The sequence below is a fragment of the Octodon degus genome, unplaced genomic scaffold (assembly GCF_000260255.1).
Source record: "Octodon degus isolate 3935 unplaced genomic scaffold, OctDeg1.0 scaffold00042, whole genome shotgun sequence".
Taxonomy (NCBI): domain Eukaryota; kingdom Metazoa; phylum Chordata; class Mammalia; order Rodentia; family Octodontidae; genus Octodon; species Octodon degus.
The window spans coordinates 15070412-15085204 of NW_004524618.1; the positions used below are offsets into that span (position 1 = coordinate 15070412).

At 44.4% G+C, this 14793-nt stretch overlaps 1 protein-coding gene across 15 annotated transcripts in view; it reads right to left on the minus strand.

Annotated features, from left to right (window-relative positions):
- Ablim1 (actin binding LIM protein 1) overlaps positions 1-14793 on the minus strand; it is a 297903-nt gene that overhangs the window by 117537 nt on the left and 165573 nt on the right. For all 15 annotated transcript variants that reach the window (XM_023715544.1, XM_023715543.1, XM_023715540.1 and 12 more), the window contains exons 3-4: positions 9107-9290; positions 4326-4435 (exon numbers count right to left, since the gene is read on the minus strand). In XM_023715544.1, the coding sequence (XP_023571312.1) occupies positions 4326-4435; positions 9107-9290 (294 nt within the window). The remainder of the gene's footprint in view (positions 1-4325; positions 4436-9106; positions 9291-14793) is intronic.

The following is a 14793-nucleotide window of genomic DNA, read 5'->3' on the forward strand; positions in this document are numbered from 1 at the left end:
AGACTGAGAGTAAAGGGAAGAGCAGGTCCTGACCCGGGTAAGAGCCCTCCCACTCCACCCCTGTCAGGTGCCCCGGCAGACGGTTCCCACTCTACTTGCAAATGATGTTTCCAGAGAGAACATGAAGAGAAAATGAAAATGCTCTTGCAATGATGAAAAGCTATGGCACCAAACAGAAAAGTAAAATAATTGAAAATGTCTTCCTCCTCTTTGAAAATAGGCACAGGACTCTTTATCTGGAATGATTTAAATTCAGTCCCACTACAGCATTTGCCCTGATACCTGTGGGAGTGCCAATGGCAGTTAAAATAATGACACTGCTATATATAGACGTCTTTGTAGAGGAGGGAGAGAGAAAGACGGGTCTGGGTGTATTTGTGTGGGGGTGCTCATCATGTCGCTCCCTGAGCCCACATGCAATCAGACACCCTTTGAAATGGAAAGGCTGATGGCAGACAGCCGCCCACTCTTGCTCAGGTACCTGAAATAGCCAGGAGCCTGGAGGAAGCCACAATCTGCACCCAACTCCCTCCATCCCAAGATGCACACTCTCGCTTTCCTTTCACACCACTCCTTCTATCGCCCACGGAAATTCAGTCCCCTGGTCCTGGTAAACATACGAAGAATAAGGTGGAATCACACTTTGAAGACTTGTACTGAGAATAATGACAGAGAAACATGTCTTTTGTGCGTGGTGTTTTTTAAAAAGAGTGAAACAGCTAGTAAACCAGATAAATCAATGTTCATTATAACTCCAGGAGGCCCGTCTACTACCATCTCCATTTGAGATCGTGTTGATTGCTTACTGAATTGAACCTGCACTGGGCTGGATGCAGCAATCATTTTAACTAATTTGGGACAGTAATCTTGTATTGAAGTAGTGTTTCTAGGAATAACTTTCTGAGGGTTTCCTTGGTACAACAGAGAAGCAGTGGTGGCATATAGAAGGTGCTCAGTCTTAGAATAAGGACATTTGCAGACAAGACAGGTCACAGATGTGAGGTGTAGCACACATGGTAAAATAAATACGTCAGGAAGAGAGGCATGAACTCTGGAGCCCCTGTTGGTGAGCCTGTGTGACCCTGAGCAAATTACTTCACTTTCATTTGTGAAAAAGGGACAGTTTTAGTACCAACCATAGGGTTGTTGTGGGAATTAACTGGGTTACTGAGGTAAACAGTGCCTGGCCTACCATTAAGTACTACATGTACACTTCATGAAGAAAACAGAGGCACAGACTAGGGGAATTTGGGTAGGGAGCATGGAGGTACTGAGGAGAGGTCTCCTGAAGTAGGATAACACAGACAGAGTAGCCACTGAGCAGGAGAAATAGGAACACCACACCTTGACTCAGCAAGCTCAAAGGGAAAGCGTCTTATGCATATTTTCATGATGTTTGGGACTCAGCTTCTGTTCTCACTGCCCCTGCTCCTCTCCCTCTTCTATGGAGAGCTAGATACCAAATATAAAATAAAGCTATTGTTCAGAAGAGAAAATTCATTTCTGGAAAGAGTATTTTAAAGGGAAAATAGGAGACCGTGCTCTTAGAGATGTTCCTTGGGCAGCATGAACATCATTAAAGAGAAATTTCTCACTTAAGATCATTTTCTGCTTTTATTTAGGAAGCTCTTGCCAAGCCAAAATGTCAAAACCAAAAACCAAAACAAACAAACAACTGAACAAAATATGGGACTGAGGACATACCAGGGTAGTTTTGAAGTACAGGGCAATTCTTCGAGCAAGGCAAACAACAACCAAATTGTTCGCTAATTGTGCTCCAGTGAAATTTCAGCAACTTGCTGAAAATTCCCATTGCTCTAGTATTTCTGCGCCTGTCTAGTTGGGGTGTTCTGCATACGTGTATCCATATATAAAACCTCTCTTTTTCATAGACACCCACATATCCTATAAATGGCTTTGAGCACTTGCCTAAATAGATGGGCACTTCTTAAAAATAAAATGTTCTGACCAAATCAGGTGCATAGAAATGAGGTCTCAATTATTGGAAGCAAAGAGAAAATATGACTTGGCCCAACAATTTGTACATAAGCAATAACTGCTACGTGTGCTAAAAATGCAGTGGCCCTAAGCTTGATTATATTTTTAATTTCGTGTTCATTTTTTAAATGTGTATAATATGTATGTTGTATAAAATTAGAAAATATAGATGAAGCCAATTTTTTTTCTTTAGTTTTTCTAGGCAAGGCTCACTCAGGCTGGCCCCAAAGTCACTACTTAGCCCAACTTAGACTCGAGATTGTGGTAAGCCTCCTGCCTTGGCTTCCTAAGTACGAGGATGGCAGGTGTGTCATACCAGGGCTGGCTCAAAGCCAACAAGTCTTACTCTTAGAACCATCATTTTGGTGGCACTATCAGGAGGAAACAGTCCCCAAACTGTGTGGCCAGAGAAGTCTGGAAGCCTTTAAAAGGATTTGCTTCTATTTCCTAAGCCAAGCAATGAGGCGCATTAGATGAAACAAAGCAGCAAAAATCCAGGGCTCAAAAGACCTACCACCTACTTGCTTACTCACAGATGCTGTACCATGAGTACACGGTGGGCAACACTCCCCACCTCTCAGCCAATAGCTGCACTGAAGAACTCTGCACAACTTGGGGACACAGTCCTTCCTATGATAAGGCTGTCAATATATCCTAGCGCTCAGAAAACTCTGTTTTTCTCAGCTAGACTGATGACTCTTCCATAATTTCTGGTAATGCGCTTTCAGAGAAAACTCTCCCAGGGATGGGATGCCTATTCCTACCCCATGGCACCTTCCAGCAACCTGGGGCTAAATGTGACTCTGGTGCTCGAGGTGTAATGAGCACCATGAAGCACTTGGGACCTAGGGTCACAGTACTTGTCCTGCTTAGGCTGCTATCACTTACGAGTAGGTCACACAGAGCCTTAGGATCCTGTCAGGTGTGCTGAAAGAGGTACTAAAGTATATTTCTTTCTTCCTCCCCCCGTGGCCAAAATCAATTTCTATGCAAATACTTCACTTATAACATTTTTGAACAGCATAAGGCTTCCACTTTAATGGGAAGATCTGGAATCACTGCTGTAAGGGGCACTGAATACTTCTGGAAGAGAAATGACTTAACCCACTCTTAGGCATTAAGCCTCACAGAACCTAAAGGAAATTCACTTGTCTTCCAAAAACTGGCAAACTCTACAGAAACCAAGGTCAGCCTCAGCTCCAACTCCAGAAGCTCCATGAAAGAGATGAAGCTAACTTCCTAACTTGGTTCCTGGAGCTCAGAATGCACGGCCTTATGAAAGCTGTCAACTGATCTACAACATGTTATTCCCATGTCTTTCTTAGGAGAGAAGACAACTGGCTTCTGTTTGGAGACACAGAGAAAAAAGTCTTGATTCTCTTTGGAGTCCCACGGTTCCCTTGAGGCTGTAACATAAATAACTGCAATTTCCTGGTGCATGTGCAGTCTGTCTCCACTTTTTCAAATCTCTCCTTAGTTGTCCCATTTTTTTTTTTTTTTCTTCAGAACCAGGGATTGAACTCAGAGCCTTGCGCTTGCCAGGGAAGTGCTTATTCTACTGAGCTATCTCCCCAGCCCCATTTGAGAGAAATCTCCGATTGCCTCATAAATACAGCTGCTTTGTCACTCTGATATTCTTAGTTCTGAACATGCATCTGCCCACATGCTCTCACTAGAAAGCTTCTTCTTCTCCTTCTCCTTCTTTGGGGGGGTACCAGGGATTGAACTCAGGACCCTGCACTTGCCAGGCAAGCGCTTATTCTACTGAGCTCTCTCTGGCCCCTAGAAAGCTTCTTGAGGATGGCAGAGGTTTATCTGCTCGTGGGTTGATCCCCACCTCTAAAACTTATAGTAGATGAGGACATTGTTCCTCATCTCAGCAAATTGTTAAATGAATAAACATCAGACTCACCCAGGTGAGTTATTCAATAAGGCATTTATTTAAGCCTTAGTAGAAATCACCCACTCTGCACCTCTGAGAAGCAGACAGCTATTTTAGCCCTGAAAACGACCAATCGCATCCCTGCCAAGCATTTTCACATCTCAACCTCCACAATGGAGAAGGTCATTTGTAATGGAAAGTCTTACAGTTATTTTTTCACCACTGTCAAAATGGACAGGTTGATGTCCCACTCTGTGGCATAAGGAAGATGCTTCTCCTTGCATGGATTTATCAGCCATCACATTTGATGAAGCAACAAGCTCTGGATGGGACCTGTCTTGGTTCTAGCTAAATGGGCTTCTCACAAGGAGAAGGACCTGGAAGAGGGCGTGACCTGGGAGCTACAAGAGCATTCCTGTCATGTGGGCGCGTCACAGGCACTTACTACTGGAGCAGGAGGCTTCTTTAGGGCTGCAAGACATCGGCTGGGCGCAGAGCTGGCACAGGCAGTCTCTCCCATTGAATGTGACCCGGTCTCCGGGGGGAAACGGGCGCCTGGAGATAGAAACACACCCCTTCCAGGTTATTCCAGCAATTTCATTTCTTTTCCTTATTCTTTCTGCTCGCTGCCCTCAGGGACAAATTTATTTCTTAGAGGAGCACCAGCTGAGATGGCTGAAACGCAGCTATGTCCAAGCCAGCCAGCTGGCCATGGTCCAAATAAACAAACAAATACGCCTTAGCATGAGAAAAAGAATGCACAGCTTCTATAACCACTTAACAATTAAACAGAATGATTTATGTCCAATTGCTAGTGGAGTGGCGTCCCAACAAGTCACCCATCAGGGCTTAAAGAACAGTAAATTTCTGAATAGAAAATCTTCATAGAGAAACATTTTAAATGCCATGAGTTCCAAGCGAAGCTGAGGCTGCACCCCACTGGTTGCTGGCCATCAGGAACCCTTCCAGCTCCCTGGGACTACGCCTAGAGTTCTATGACGGCTGTGCTGAGCTCGACTCTGTCCTTTCTAGACATCTGAAAGCTGCCGTGTTGGAGACCCTGCCCCTTATGGGCTGAGAAAAAGGGCACAGGCTACACAAAGATCTGGTTAAGAATTAGTAGCAGCTGTTTTTCAGAAAGGTAATTTCCTAGTACCTGGACATGGATCAACAGCAGCGCATCCTACAAAGCTATTCCATCCTGCAGGCATGCTAACAGTTTCTCCTCTCAGGTCCCCGGATGGACAGCCTTTAGAAACCTAAGTCATTCATTAACAGTTATGGCAGTTTCCAGGCCTGCTGGCTTGCCACTGGCCAACCTGCTGGTGATCCTCATCAGTGGGTGTGTTCACAGGTCTGATGTGGTCAGTTAGGAAATGTGAAACAGCCAGACGTCACAAACCTGAGTCAGAGGCCATCGCTCCCAAGCAGGCCCAAGCTTCCTGCCATTGTTTTTCTCTTTTGCAGCCGCTATTTTCCTTTAACCCTTCAGGGAACTAACAACTGTATTGCAATACATGTACACAGGTAATATTTTTAAAGAGAATAAAACATAGTAGAAAGAATGAATTAGATTAAGTGAATTTAGATTCAGAAGCCCAGAGTTCAAATCTCAGCCTTCCAAGATTAACCTGCATAAGTCTTATACTCTGAGATGCTTATAGATAGTAATTCTAGACTTCACAGAATTGCTGAGAATGTTAAATAAAATTATATGCAAATACAATTAATAAACCATAAAGAAGTTCCCAATTTAGCTAGCATTATCATAATTTGGAAGCAATATAGAATTTCACTAAGCAAAATGACAGGAATTCAATAATGGTTGTTATATTGCATAAGGTTATATTTAAATTAGTTATTCAAGTGCCCAGATATAAGCATGCAAAATTGGTTAAAAAATTACCAAAAAAATAAAATGGAAAAGGAAAAAAAAAACCAATTAAGCATTAATGAAATGTCCTCCTTGCCACTGTGTAGAGGTCTGCATATTCTTAGACAGGGGCACCTTGCTTCAAGAACTTAATTCTTCCTAGAATTCTGGTTGCAGACCAAATTCTTTGATTTAGTTCTTGTCCAATTTGGTTTGTGACCAGATCGCAGAAAGAAGTAAGGTCGTGAACTGAGGTACCACAAGATCCCCAAATGTTGAAAGTTCTAAGAAGTGCCGCTCCAGGCAAGGCCCAGAGAGGGTGAGTGACTTGCCTGCATTGAGCAAGGGGAAGATGGTGTTTCCCGGCGGGAACCTGCCCTGTCTTTAATAATTAACATCAGTTACTTTCTGGGGGTGTCAGTGGGCCAGTCCTTTTATGATCATTAGTTAAAACGAAACAAGCCTGGAAGCCATTCTGTAAGGGGTGCCAGAGCTACCGGCCCATCACAGAAACAAGCACAGGCTCTCTTGCCCCGATCAGGCCAAGGTCTGGCTGAGGCCAGAGGGGTGCGGGCTCCAACACAGAAGCACTCACTGTTGGGCTGTCGGGCCCTTGAGTGACAGGACAGGGAGCACCCCTCTACAAGCTGCACCCCAGGTGCCTCACTAAACTCGCTTGAATTTAGGAACACTTAGGATCCACGCTCGTATTATACACAAAGCCCCCACGGCACAAGCTGGAGTCCAGGGTTCAACACGGGGCCAGGCCCTCTGAAGCTAGAATTTTGCCACTTTATAAAGGGCCTTCTCAGTTTTCCCCTCCTGCACTCCGTATCCTCTGCCCTTACAGTTTGCTTTCTGTATGGATGAATGTTTGCAATAGAAGTGAATTTATATTCAGAAAGCCGGAGTTCAAATCTCAGCCTTCCAAGATTAACCTGCATAAGTCTTATACTCTGAGATGCCCATAAATAGAGTTAGTAATTCTAGACTGAATTCACAGAATTGCTAAGGGTGTTAAATGAAATTCTATGTGAATGCAATTAGTAAACCATAAAGAAGGTCCCAATTTAGATACTGTTATCATCATTTGGAAGCAGCAGCTGCCACTGAATAGTCCCGGCTGAGCAATCTTAATCCAAAAATTCAAAATGCTCCAAATTCTGAAATGTTTTGAATGCTAATGTAATGCCATTGTGGAAAATTCCACACCTGACCTCATGTGATGGGTCACAGGCAAAATGCCGGCGCATTAGAAATACTGCATACTCTTACCTTCAATCTGTAAGATCTGCTGTATGTGAGAAAATCAATTTTGTATCTAGACTTGGGTCCTCTCTCCCAAGACACCTCATTATGCATATGTAAATATCCCCAAACCTGGAAAAATATGAAATCTAGGACACTTCTGTTCCTGAGCATTTCAAATAAGCGGTGCTCAACCTGTAACCATGCTGAGCACCCATGAGGGCTCAACGTCCAGGGACAGGTTCTTGCCAGCTACATTTGCCCACTGTCACACTGACTTCAGCACATTGTTTTCTCTGGGTCAGAACAGATGGCTCTCAGAGTCTACCTGGACCAGCAGCTTCCAACTGGGCCGAGTAACACCATAGTTGGGAACTCTCCAGAAATCAGGATGGACTTGGGACATTTTTAAAGGGATCGCAGCCTCACCAGCCCTAGGACGTTTCAGCAATCAGGCAGCCTTGGGGAGTGCTCGCCCATAGCATCCCTCCTCCCATGCTTCCTTTTTGATAGCAGGTGGCTTTGACTTGGCAAATCTCAGTAACAAAGGCTTCCAGTCAATTCAGGAAGTGGAACCAGATTTGGATCTCCTTGGCGTTTACACATCCAAACCTTAAAAAGGAGATGGTAGGGGGGACCTTCACTTTGACTACCTAAGTATCATACTCTGCTTGTGAAGCTCAATTTTTTAAAATTACTATTTCAAAAGCAGTGATTCAGAAATGGGCTAATCTTTATTAAAAGCACAGAGGAGTACTGCTCTGCCATAAAGAAAGATAAACTTGAGTCATGTGGAGAAAAATGGGGGCATCTTGAGGTCACAGTGTCAAGTGAAATATATCAGGCCCACAAGCTCAAATATCACTTTTATATGAGACACCAGAATAACTGTAATAACCAAATGAGAGCTAGTAGGAAGCATCGAGGTTGGGCTTTCTTAAGGGACGAGGGGACCAACAGATGGAAGAGAAGGGAGGAAAGGGGGTGAAAAGAAGCTTGGGTGTGCCGTGTACGTGCGCCGACGCCACATCAGGAATGTGAATAAGCACGTACTGATTCATTAAAAAATGACTTTATGAAAATACTGCCTCTGACTTAGGACTTTTTATCAGTGTTACTTGTTATTAGTTGTATAAAATTCAACCTACTCTTTCAGATGACTAAGTGCATCTTTGTGGCTTAGAAACAAGAAACACTGCCTAGCAAGGCATCTCCTTCTGAAGGGCAGCTCTGGACCCAGGCATAGCAAGATGGATCGGGTCCCCAGTACAGAGGGCAGGGGACAGTGGCTAGAGCCGGTCAGTTAAGGAGCTGAGCCTCGCTGGCAAGTCTCCTAGACAGGGGTGGCACACCCTTCAGTTTCGTAACATGCAGCACCAGAACACAACACCACAGCTTCCCACTCAGGTTTCACATAGCTTTTCTCTTAGACTGATCATTTCAATCGGGTTCCTTTATACAGCTAAGATTTAACATTGGTAGGTGACAGGCACCTAAACAGCAACAACAACCCCCCACCCCACCCCAAGACCCACTGTAAGTATCTTCTCAGACTTGGAGAACCCTACGGGCCATCCCCACTTCTCAGCACTGCCACTGCAGCTTCCACAGCAGCCCTGCACGGAATTCAGACAGATGGATGTGGCCGTGGGCCCGTAAGGCTTTATCACAAAAGCAGGTCTGGGGCCTCCTTTGGTCTGTGGGCCATCATTTGCCAACCCCTATGACATAGAAAAAAGAAATGATTTTAAATGCACATGTCACATACATAAGAACTTTACTTCCACATGTGCTTCGGGTGGCTGTCCAATCCTCCACCAATGATTTATTATTCAAAATGCTCTGAGGCTTGCTCTGCTTCCAGACTTGGTTTGAGGTCCCTTGAAATGAGCCATGTCACCTTGCAGAGAACATCACGTATCACGTTTCCTGACTGACCTACACTTTGACTAAGATTGAAAGCTCTGCAGGAAGAGGCAAAAGAGAAAAAGGGTTTGAAGAATAAATACCACACAGACCAAAGGAGGCCATCCAAAGCATTCATGGGGGAAGCCAGCGTTTTCCTGTTGGAGGAAGCCCCAGGCTTGGGAGAGACGGTCACTTACTTGCAGATCGTACAAGCGAAGCAGTTGGGATGGTAGGTCTTGCCCAGGGCGGTCACCACTTCCCCCTCCACGAACTCCCCACAGCCATGGCAGCGGGTCCCGTACATCCGCTGGTAGTCCAGGGTGCAGAGATACTCCCCGTTCTTTATGAAGAAGCCCCCTTGGGCCAGGTCACAGCCACACACTGTGGAAAGACAAGCCACATCTGGTTACGGTCTCCCAAGCCACTGGGAAGAGCTGTCTTCTACTGAACGCGGGCTACTCACTATGAGCTCAGTGGTTTGGGGCTAGAGGAGGGGACTGATACAAAGAGCTATTTATTGTTGGGCTCTGCTTTCTCTCTCTCCTCCCTCCCCTTGGGAGCTATGAAATATCTCATACAAGTAAAATCCACTGGCTGGGTCTCAATGGCTTCTGTGGTATGTCTAAGATTCAGAGGTAACCAGTCTCTGATGGAAAGATATGCCGAGTTCAGGCTGGCTCAGATATGAACAAAGATGTCCCTGGCAGGGCCATTAGGAGAGGTGCCCACTGCCTGCCCACATAGCTCCTTGCGTTGGGCCAAGATTGTTACTGAATTGAGTAATAAATTCCCACTATTCCAAAAGCAGTAGCTGAAATTTCCAAAAGCTATTTTTTCATACTTTGGAAATACTTTTTTCATACTTAACAGAAAAAATCAGACAGCAAATTTTCTCTTTGTGCAGCAAACAGCATATGCTAATTATTTATACATTATACAAAGAGGAAAAGACAGCCAAGCAAAGAGGGAAGAAAAGGGGTCAATTCTAACATAAAACTCATTCACGACCTCCATTCATGCAAAAGAGGATGCTTTGTTGTTATTATAGCTTGGGTCTAGGTGTCCCCCAAAGCCTCATGCAGTCTTGGGGCAGACTTTTAAAGTTTGTGATTCACTCATGATCCACTGGGATTATGGGTCTGAGGACTGCTGGGATTATGGGTCTGAGTGCTACACCTAGCCTGGGGCAGATAAGGAGGGGAAAGATTTGCTCTCTGTAGCCATTGCTGCTGCTGCTATTCCTCCCATTTGCTCTTGCTGTTTTGCTGCCTTCTGCCACCATGAGCTGCTGCCCTCTGCCATGTTCCAGTCTGCCTTGGAGCCAGCTTTGTATGGACTGGAACCTCCATAAACTGTGAGCAAAATAAACCTTTCCTTCCTCGTTTCTGGGTGTTGGGTATTTGTCCCAGCAACAAGAGAAGAGTAACTGAGACAGGTGCGCCTTAATTTTGGTGTCGTCTCTTTCTACGTCATGCAGTTATGGCACTCAGAGATGGAACAAACAAGCAGGTCTTGGGCCTGGTCTGCATGTCTAGACAAGACCCAAAAAGGTCATGACAACTCCTCCATAAATAAAATCTAAAGAGATCCCTTGATAGGAAAGATATTTTTCCCGGTCAAATAACTAGAAAACAACAGAGAAAGCTGGGAACCTCCAACCTTAACTTGTCTATTGCCAAGGTTAGGTGACTCTCCTAAAATTAAGGGCCCTGGGCGAAGAATCCAGTATTATTTTTTTGTTATTCCTGCAACATGGTAGGAAAAACATTTGGTTGGGCTGGGTGTAAGCTACCAAGGTAGTCAAGGTGACAAAGCAGCTACAAATGAACTTTCCACTCAGACTCATTGGTCTTTGCTTAGCTCAACACGCCACAGATAGGAGTTGTTCTTTGCAATTTATAATTAAGTAACTCAAGATTATGGCCAGAGTCCATCAGGCCTGAGACTGACCACCCTATAAATACTACTATGATCCTATTCTCTGGAAAACAGCTTGTTTGCCACCTGCCGCCTCCTGTCACCTGCCAGCACCTCCTGCTGCCCCCACGGTTCTCACACCTGCTTCTTCCTTACCAAGTGGGCCATGCGGGGTGCCCCAGGAGGGACTAGTCTCATGTTGACCTCAATTCTTTCAGCAACCGGAAGTGATCCTGGGGATACTCATTAGAGCTTATTAGAGCAGAGAGCGCATTAGAGTTTTCTTCAGCAATTTGCTACGTACATGTCATTTTTTCCTCCCCAGTTGATAAGGTACTTTATGGGCAAAAGCTGTCATCTTTACTGTTTTCTTCAGAACTTCCAACCATAATCATCTGATAGAATGCAGGGCACAGTTTTTAAAATTGAACCCTGCCTCCGGTGTGGCAGGTTCCCACTGATTTTACACTGTGACATCATCCATGCTGATGACTCAGTTGCTCTTACAAACAGATATTTCTCACAGCCCTGAGAAGCGGCCAAACAACGCATTTGGATCACTAATCATTCCCTTTATTCTTACCTCCCACCACCTCATCTTGGTATGAAAATTCATAGATCTTTTTGTTTTGTTTTGTTTTTTTGAAGTACCAGGGATTGAACTTGGGAATTCATAGATCTTTTATAAAAACATCTGGTGGCAACAGAGGTCAGCAGTGAGAGTTTTAAAGCACACACTGAATGTCTCAGAAGTTCTTTGTGTCTACTGTTTCCTCACAGCACCTCTGTCCAGCACTCCCTGGTTCATGTGGCTTTGTGCAAGTGACATGCACTCTCATTAAATCCTAGCTTTTATGAACCCAGCATAGCCTTAAAAATGTAACACTGCTCTGTAATACTGCTGAGATGCCCCACTGAGATCTGACTTGCCTTTCTCCTTAAGTTCAAAGCAGTGGTGGCCCAAGCTGGTTTACTAGACTGTACCATTATTTCTCGTGGTTTAGACAACAAGGAAATCAACATATAAAAGGCAGGCATCCTTGTAAGGCACACCCAACATGCAGTGGGAAGAAAAGCCCGCGGAGCTAAACTTGCTATTAGTAACTTTCCTAGGCTTGGAGTGGGGTGACATAATTCCAGGCTCTTCCTTCTTCTGCACTCCACCAGTGGGGCTCAGTCTCAGGCCCCTAAATGCGTACAGCTCCTACAGAGCCATCTCCTTCTCTCAGAGCAGCCCTCAGCCACTCTCAGAGCTTCAGGGAGGTCTTAGCGCAAGGCATCTCCCACCGGGGATCTCTGTCTGTGACTGCAGACAACACCCTCGCCTCAGATAGGCCTCTTCCAAAGCGGCTCTCACCTCTCAGCTTCTCTGCTCGCCTCCCCTCAAAGATTCTGCTGTTTTTCTGTCCCCTCTCTCAATAAATTAGTAGCAGCAGTCACTTCTGCCCTCAGACACCAACAGTTTCAACTGGCTGGGAAATCCAACCTCGTTCCCCAACTGAACAATTCTCAGAGCCATGTCCCTCCTCCGTTTCATCCCTGAGATACTGGCATTCCGCCTCACATGCCTGCATTGAAACCATTTTGTTTAAATCACGATTGCACTGGCAAAATGAAAACAGAAACAAAATTGGAAAAAAAATCCATCAGAAATCTGAAAACAACCTGAATTTTCATCCATGGAGTAGCTGAATAAATTACATGTCTAATTTGTAAGCTGGCATTCAGGACTGGACTAGATCAACAGATAAAGCCAGCATGCAGTTTGTGATGTGTCATTAAGTGAAAAGAACTACTGTCACGGAATAAAGAATTAAAATAATCCTATTTTTAGAAAATTCTACTTACGTTTTTGTAAACAAGAAAAAGTGAGTTCACACAAATAGAGGGTAATTAAGCCCTCTCAGGAGAATGATGACTTATTAACTTTTTTCATAAACCTAAGTATGAGCTTGTTCTTAATTTTCTTTTCAGTTGTGACAACATATGTAAAATTTACCAGCCTAATCATTCTCAAGTGGACTGGCCTGCACATTAATTCATCCAGATCCCAGCAACTCTCTTTTCTATCCTTTGTCTTCTATGTGAATTTCACTGTTCTTCCTATCAATGGGAGCTTACCTTATTTTATTTTAAGAGGTTAAGAAAAATTACCCAAGGGGCTGGTGAGATGGCTCAGTGGTCTAAAGCACCTACTTAGAACAAGCTTAGCAAAGCACAGGGACCGCGGTTCAATCCCCCAGCACCACATGCCAGCCAGCCCCGCCCCCTGGTGGGCTGAGCTGGCCACACACACACACACACACACACACACAAATAAGTAAAATTAAAAAAAAAAGAAAAGAAAAATTACCCAAAACTTAGAAATCAGGTAAAAGGAGGAAAGTATGTTCTTTCAGTGTTGCTCTGGAGCATTGCTCAACAGCTCAGCAGGGATTAGTTCGTTATCCAGCGGAACGCATCAGTGCTGGACCAGCTTCTTACCACTGATGAAAGCTTCAGACTTTGCAAGTTAATGTCAACTCTGTCCTGAGAAGATGCAGGTGATTTCTGCCTCGCATTATAGTCCCAATGCAGAACTAACTGGTGCTCTCGCTCTCCAGCCGGCTCAACCTCACACTCCTTCCTGAGTGGCTGTGTGACCTGTCCCTTCAGCTGTCCTTCATGGCAGTGTCACCACCCTACTGCTTCTGTCACTCCTGAACTGAATAAATCCTTGACACAGCCTCGCTCAATATCTGTATGAGATCCACAGATTTAACTTCTTAGAAACATATTGACAAAGGTGTTACTCTTTTTTATCCAAAAGAAATGTAAATACAAACATTAAACACATTAAAAAAGATTTCGCTGATTTTATATGAATAGTTTAGCAAATATTTATAACTGATGGCATGAAGTTAGATGGGGTGAAAACAGAACAGTGTTTTAGTGGCATGAACAGGGCTCCAAAAGCATCTATGTCATTAACCTTCTAAAGACAGCAGCTACATTATATGTTCTAATAAATCCATCTCTCTGAAATGCCATCTGGCTGTCTACCAGGTCATACTGCTCAACACTTAGTAGAACGGGTCACACTTAAAATCCTCCCAAATGCAAACTTTTCTCTAGCTACAGCAGGGAATGCATACCTCTCTGCTGTGCTGCTCCCACTGGGCTGTGATCCACTTTGGCAGTTAACAGAGGGTACGGATGGGATGCAACATGGTCAGTGTTTCAGTATAGTTCTGGGCAACACAAGAATTTTACTGAGAAACCAGAGGCATTTGGTGGAGCCCTTTTCCTTTTTGCTAGGACAGGTACTGCTTGTCTTCCACTCTGCCAGTGATGCAGCCACTGTAGGGTACAAGGAGCTCTTCCGAACTTGCCCCATGATGCTGGGGTCTCAGACCTGGGTTACCCACTTTCATTTCTGGGGATAAGGACCATGTGCTTCAGAGGTGCTACTTTACCCTTAGTGAGATCAAAACCTTGTTCCACCCTGCCTGGAACAGCACATCCTTGCCCTTTCCCAGGATGCTATGTGCTAGAGGCATGGCAGGTTGGGCAGACCAGAATTCCCAAATACTCCATCTATGGGTTGATACCACCAATGTTAACTATTTATTTATCTTCTTCTGCCTTCTATTCCAATCGAATTTCTTAAAAATTTATTTCATCCCATGTATTCCAATCATTAAACTCTTTATAAAGATTATAAAAGTAGACTTCAATACCATCTTCTCATCTACCAAAATTCCATTCCACTGAGCGGGGTCTGAGTCGGTCCATTTTTGTTCAGAAACTCAGAGCAATGAGTTTGAAACAACCACGCGATGTAGCTTGGAAGGCAACACACCGTAGCCTGGGGCCCAAAATAGCTGCAACAGAGCCTCATCCACAATAATGTGAGGGGGCAGTTTCTTGCCAGAAATAACCTTTGCTAATGCATTACCCTGGAAGCAAATACCAAGATTCAAAAACA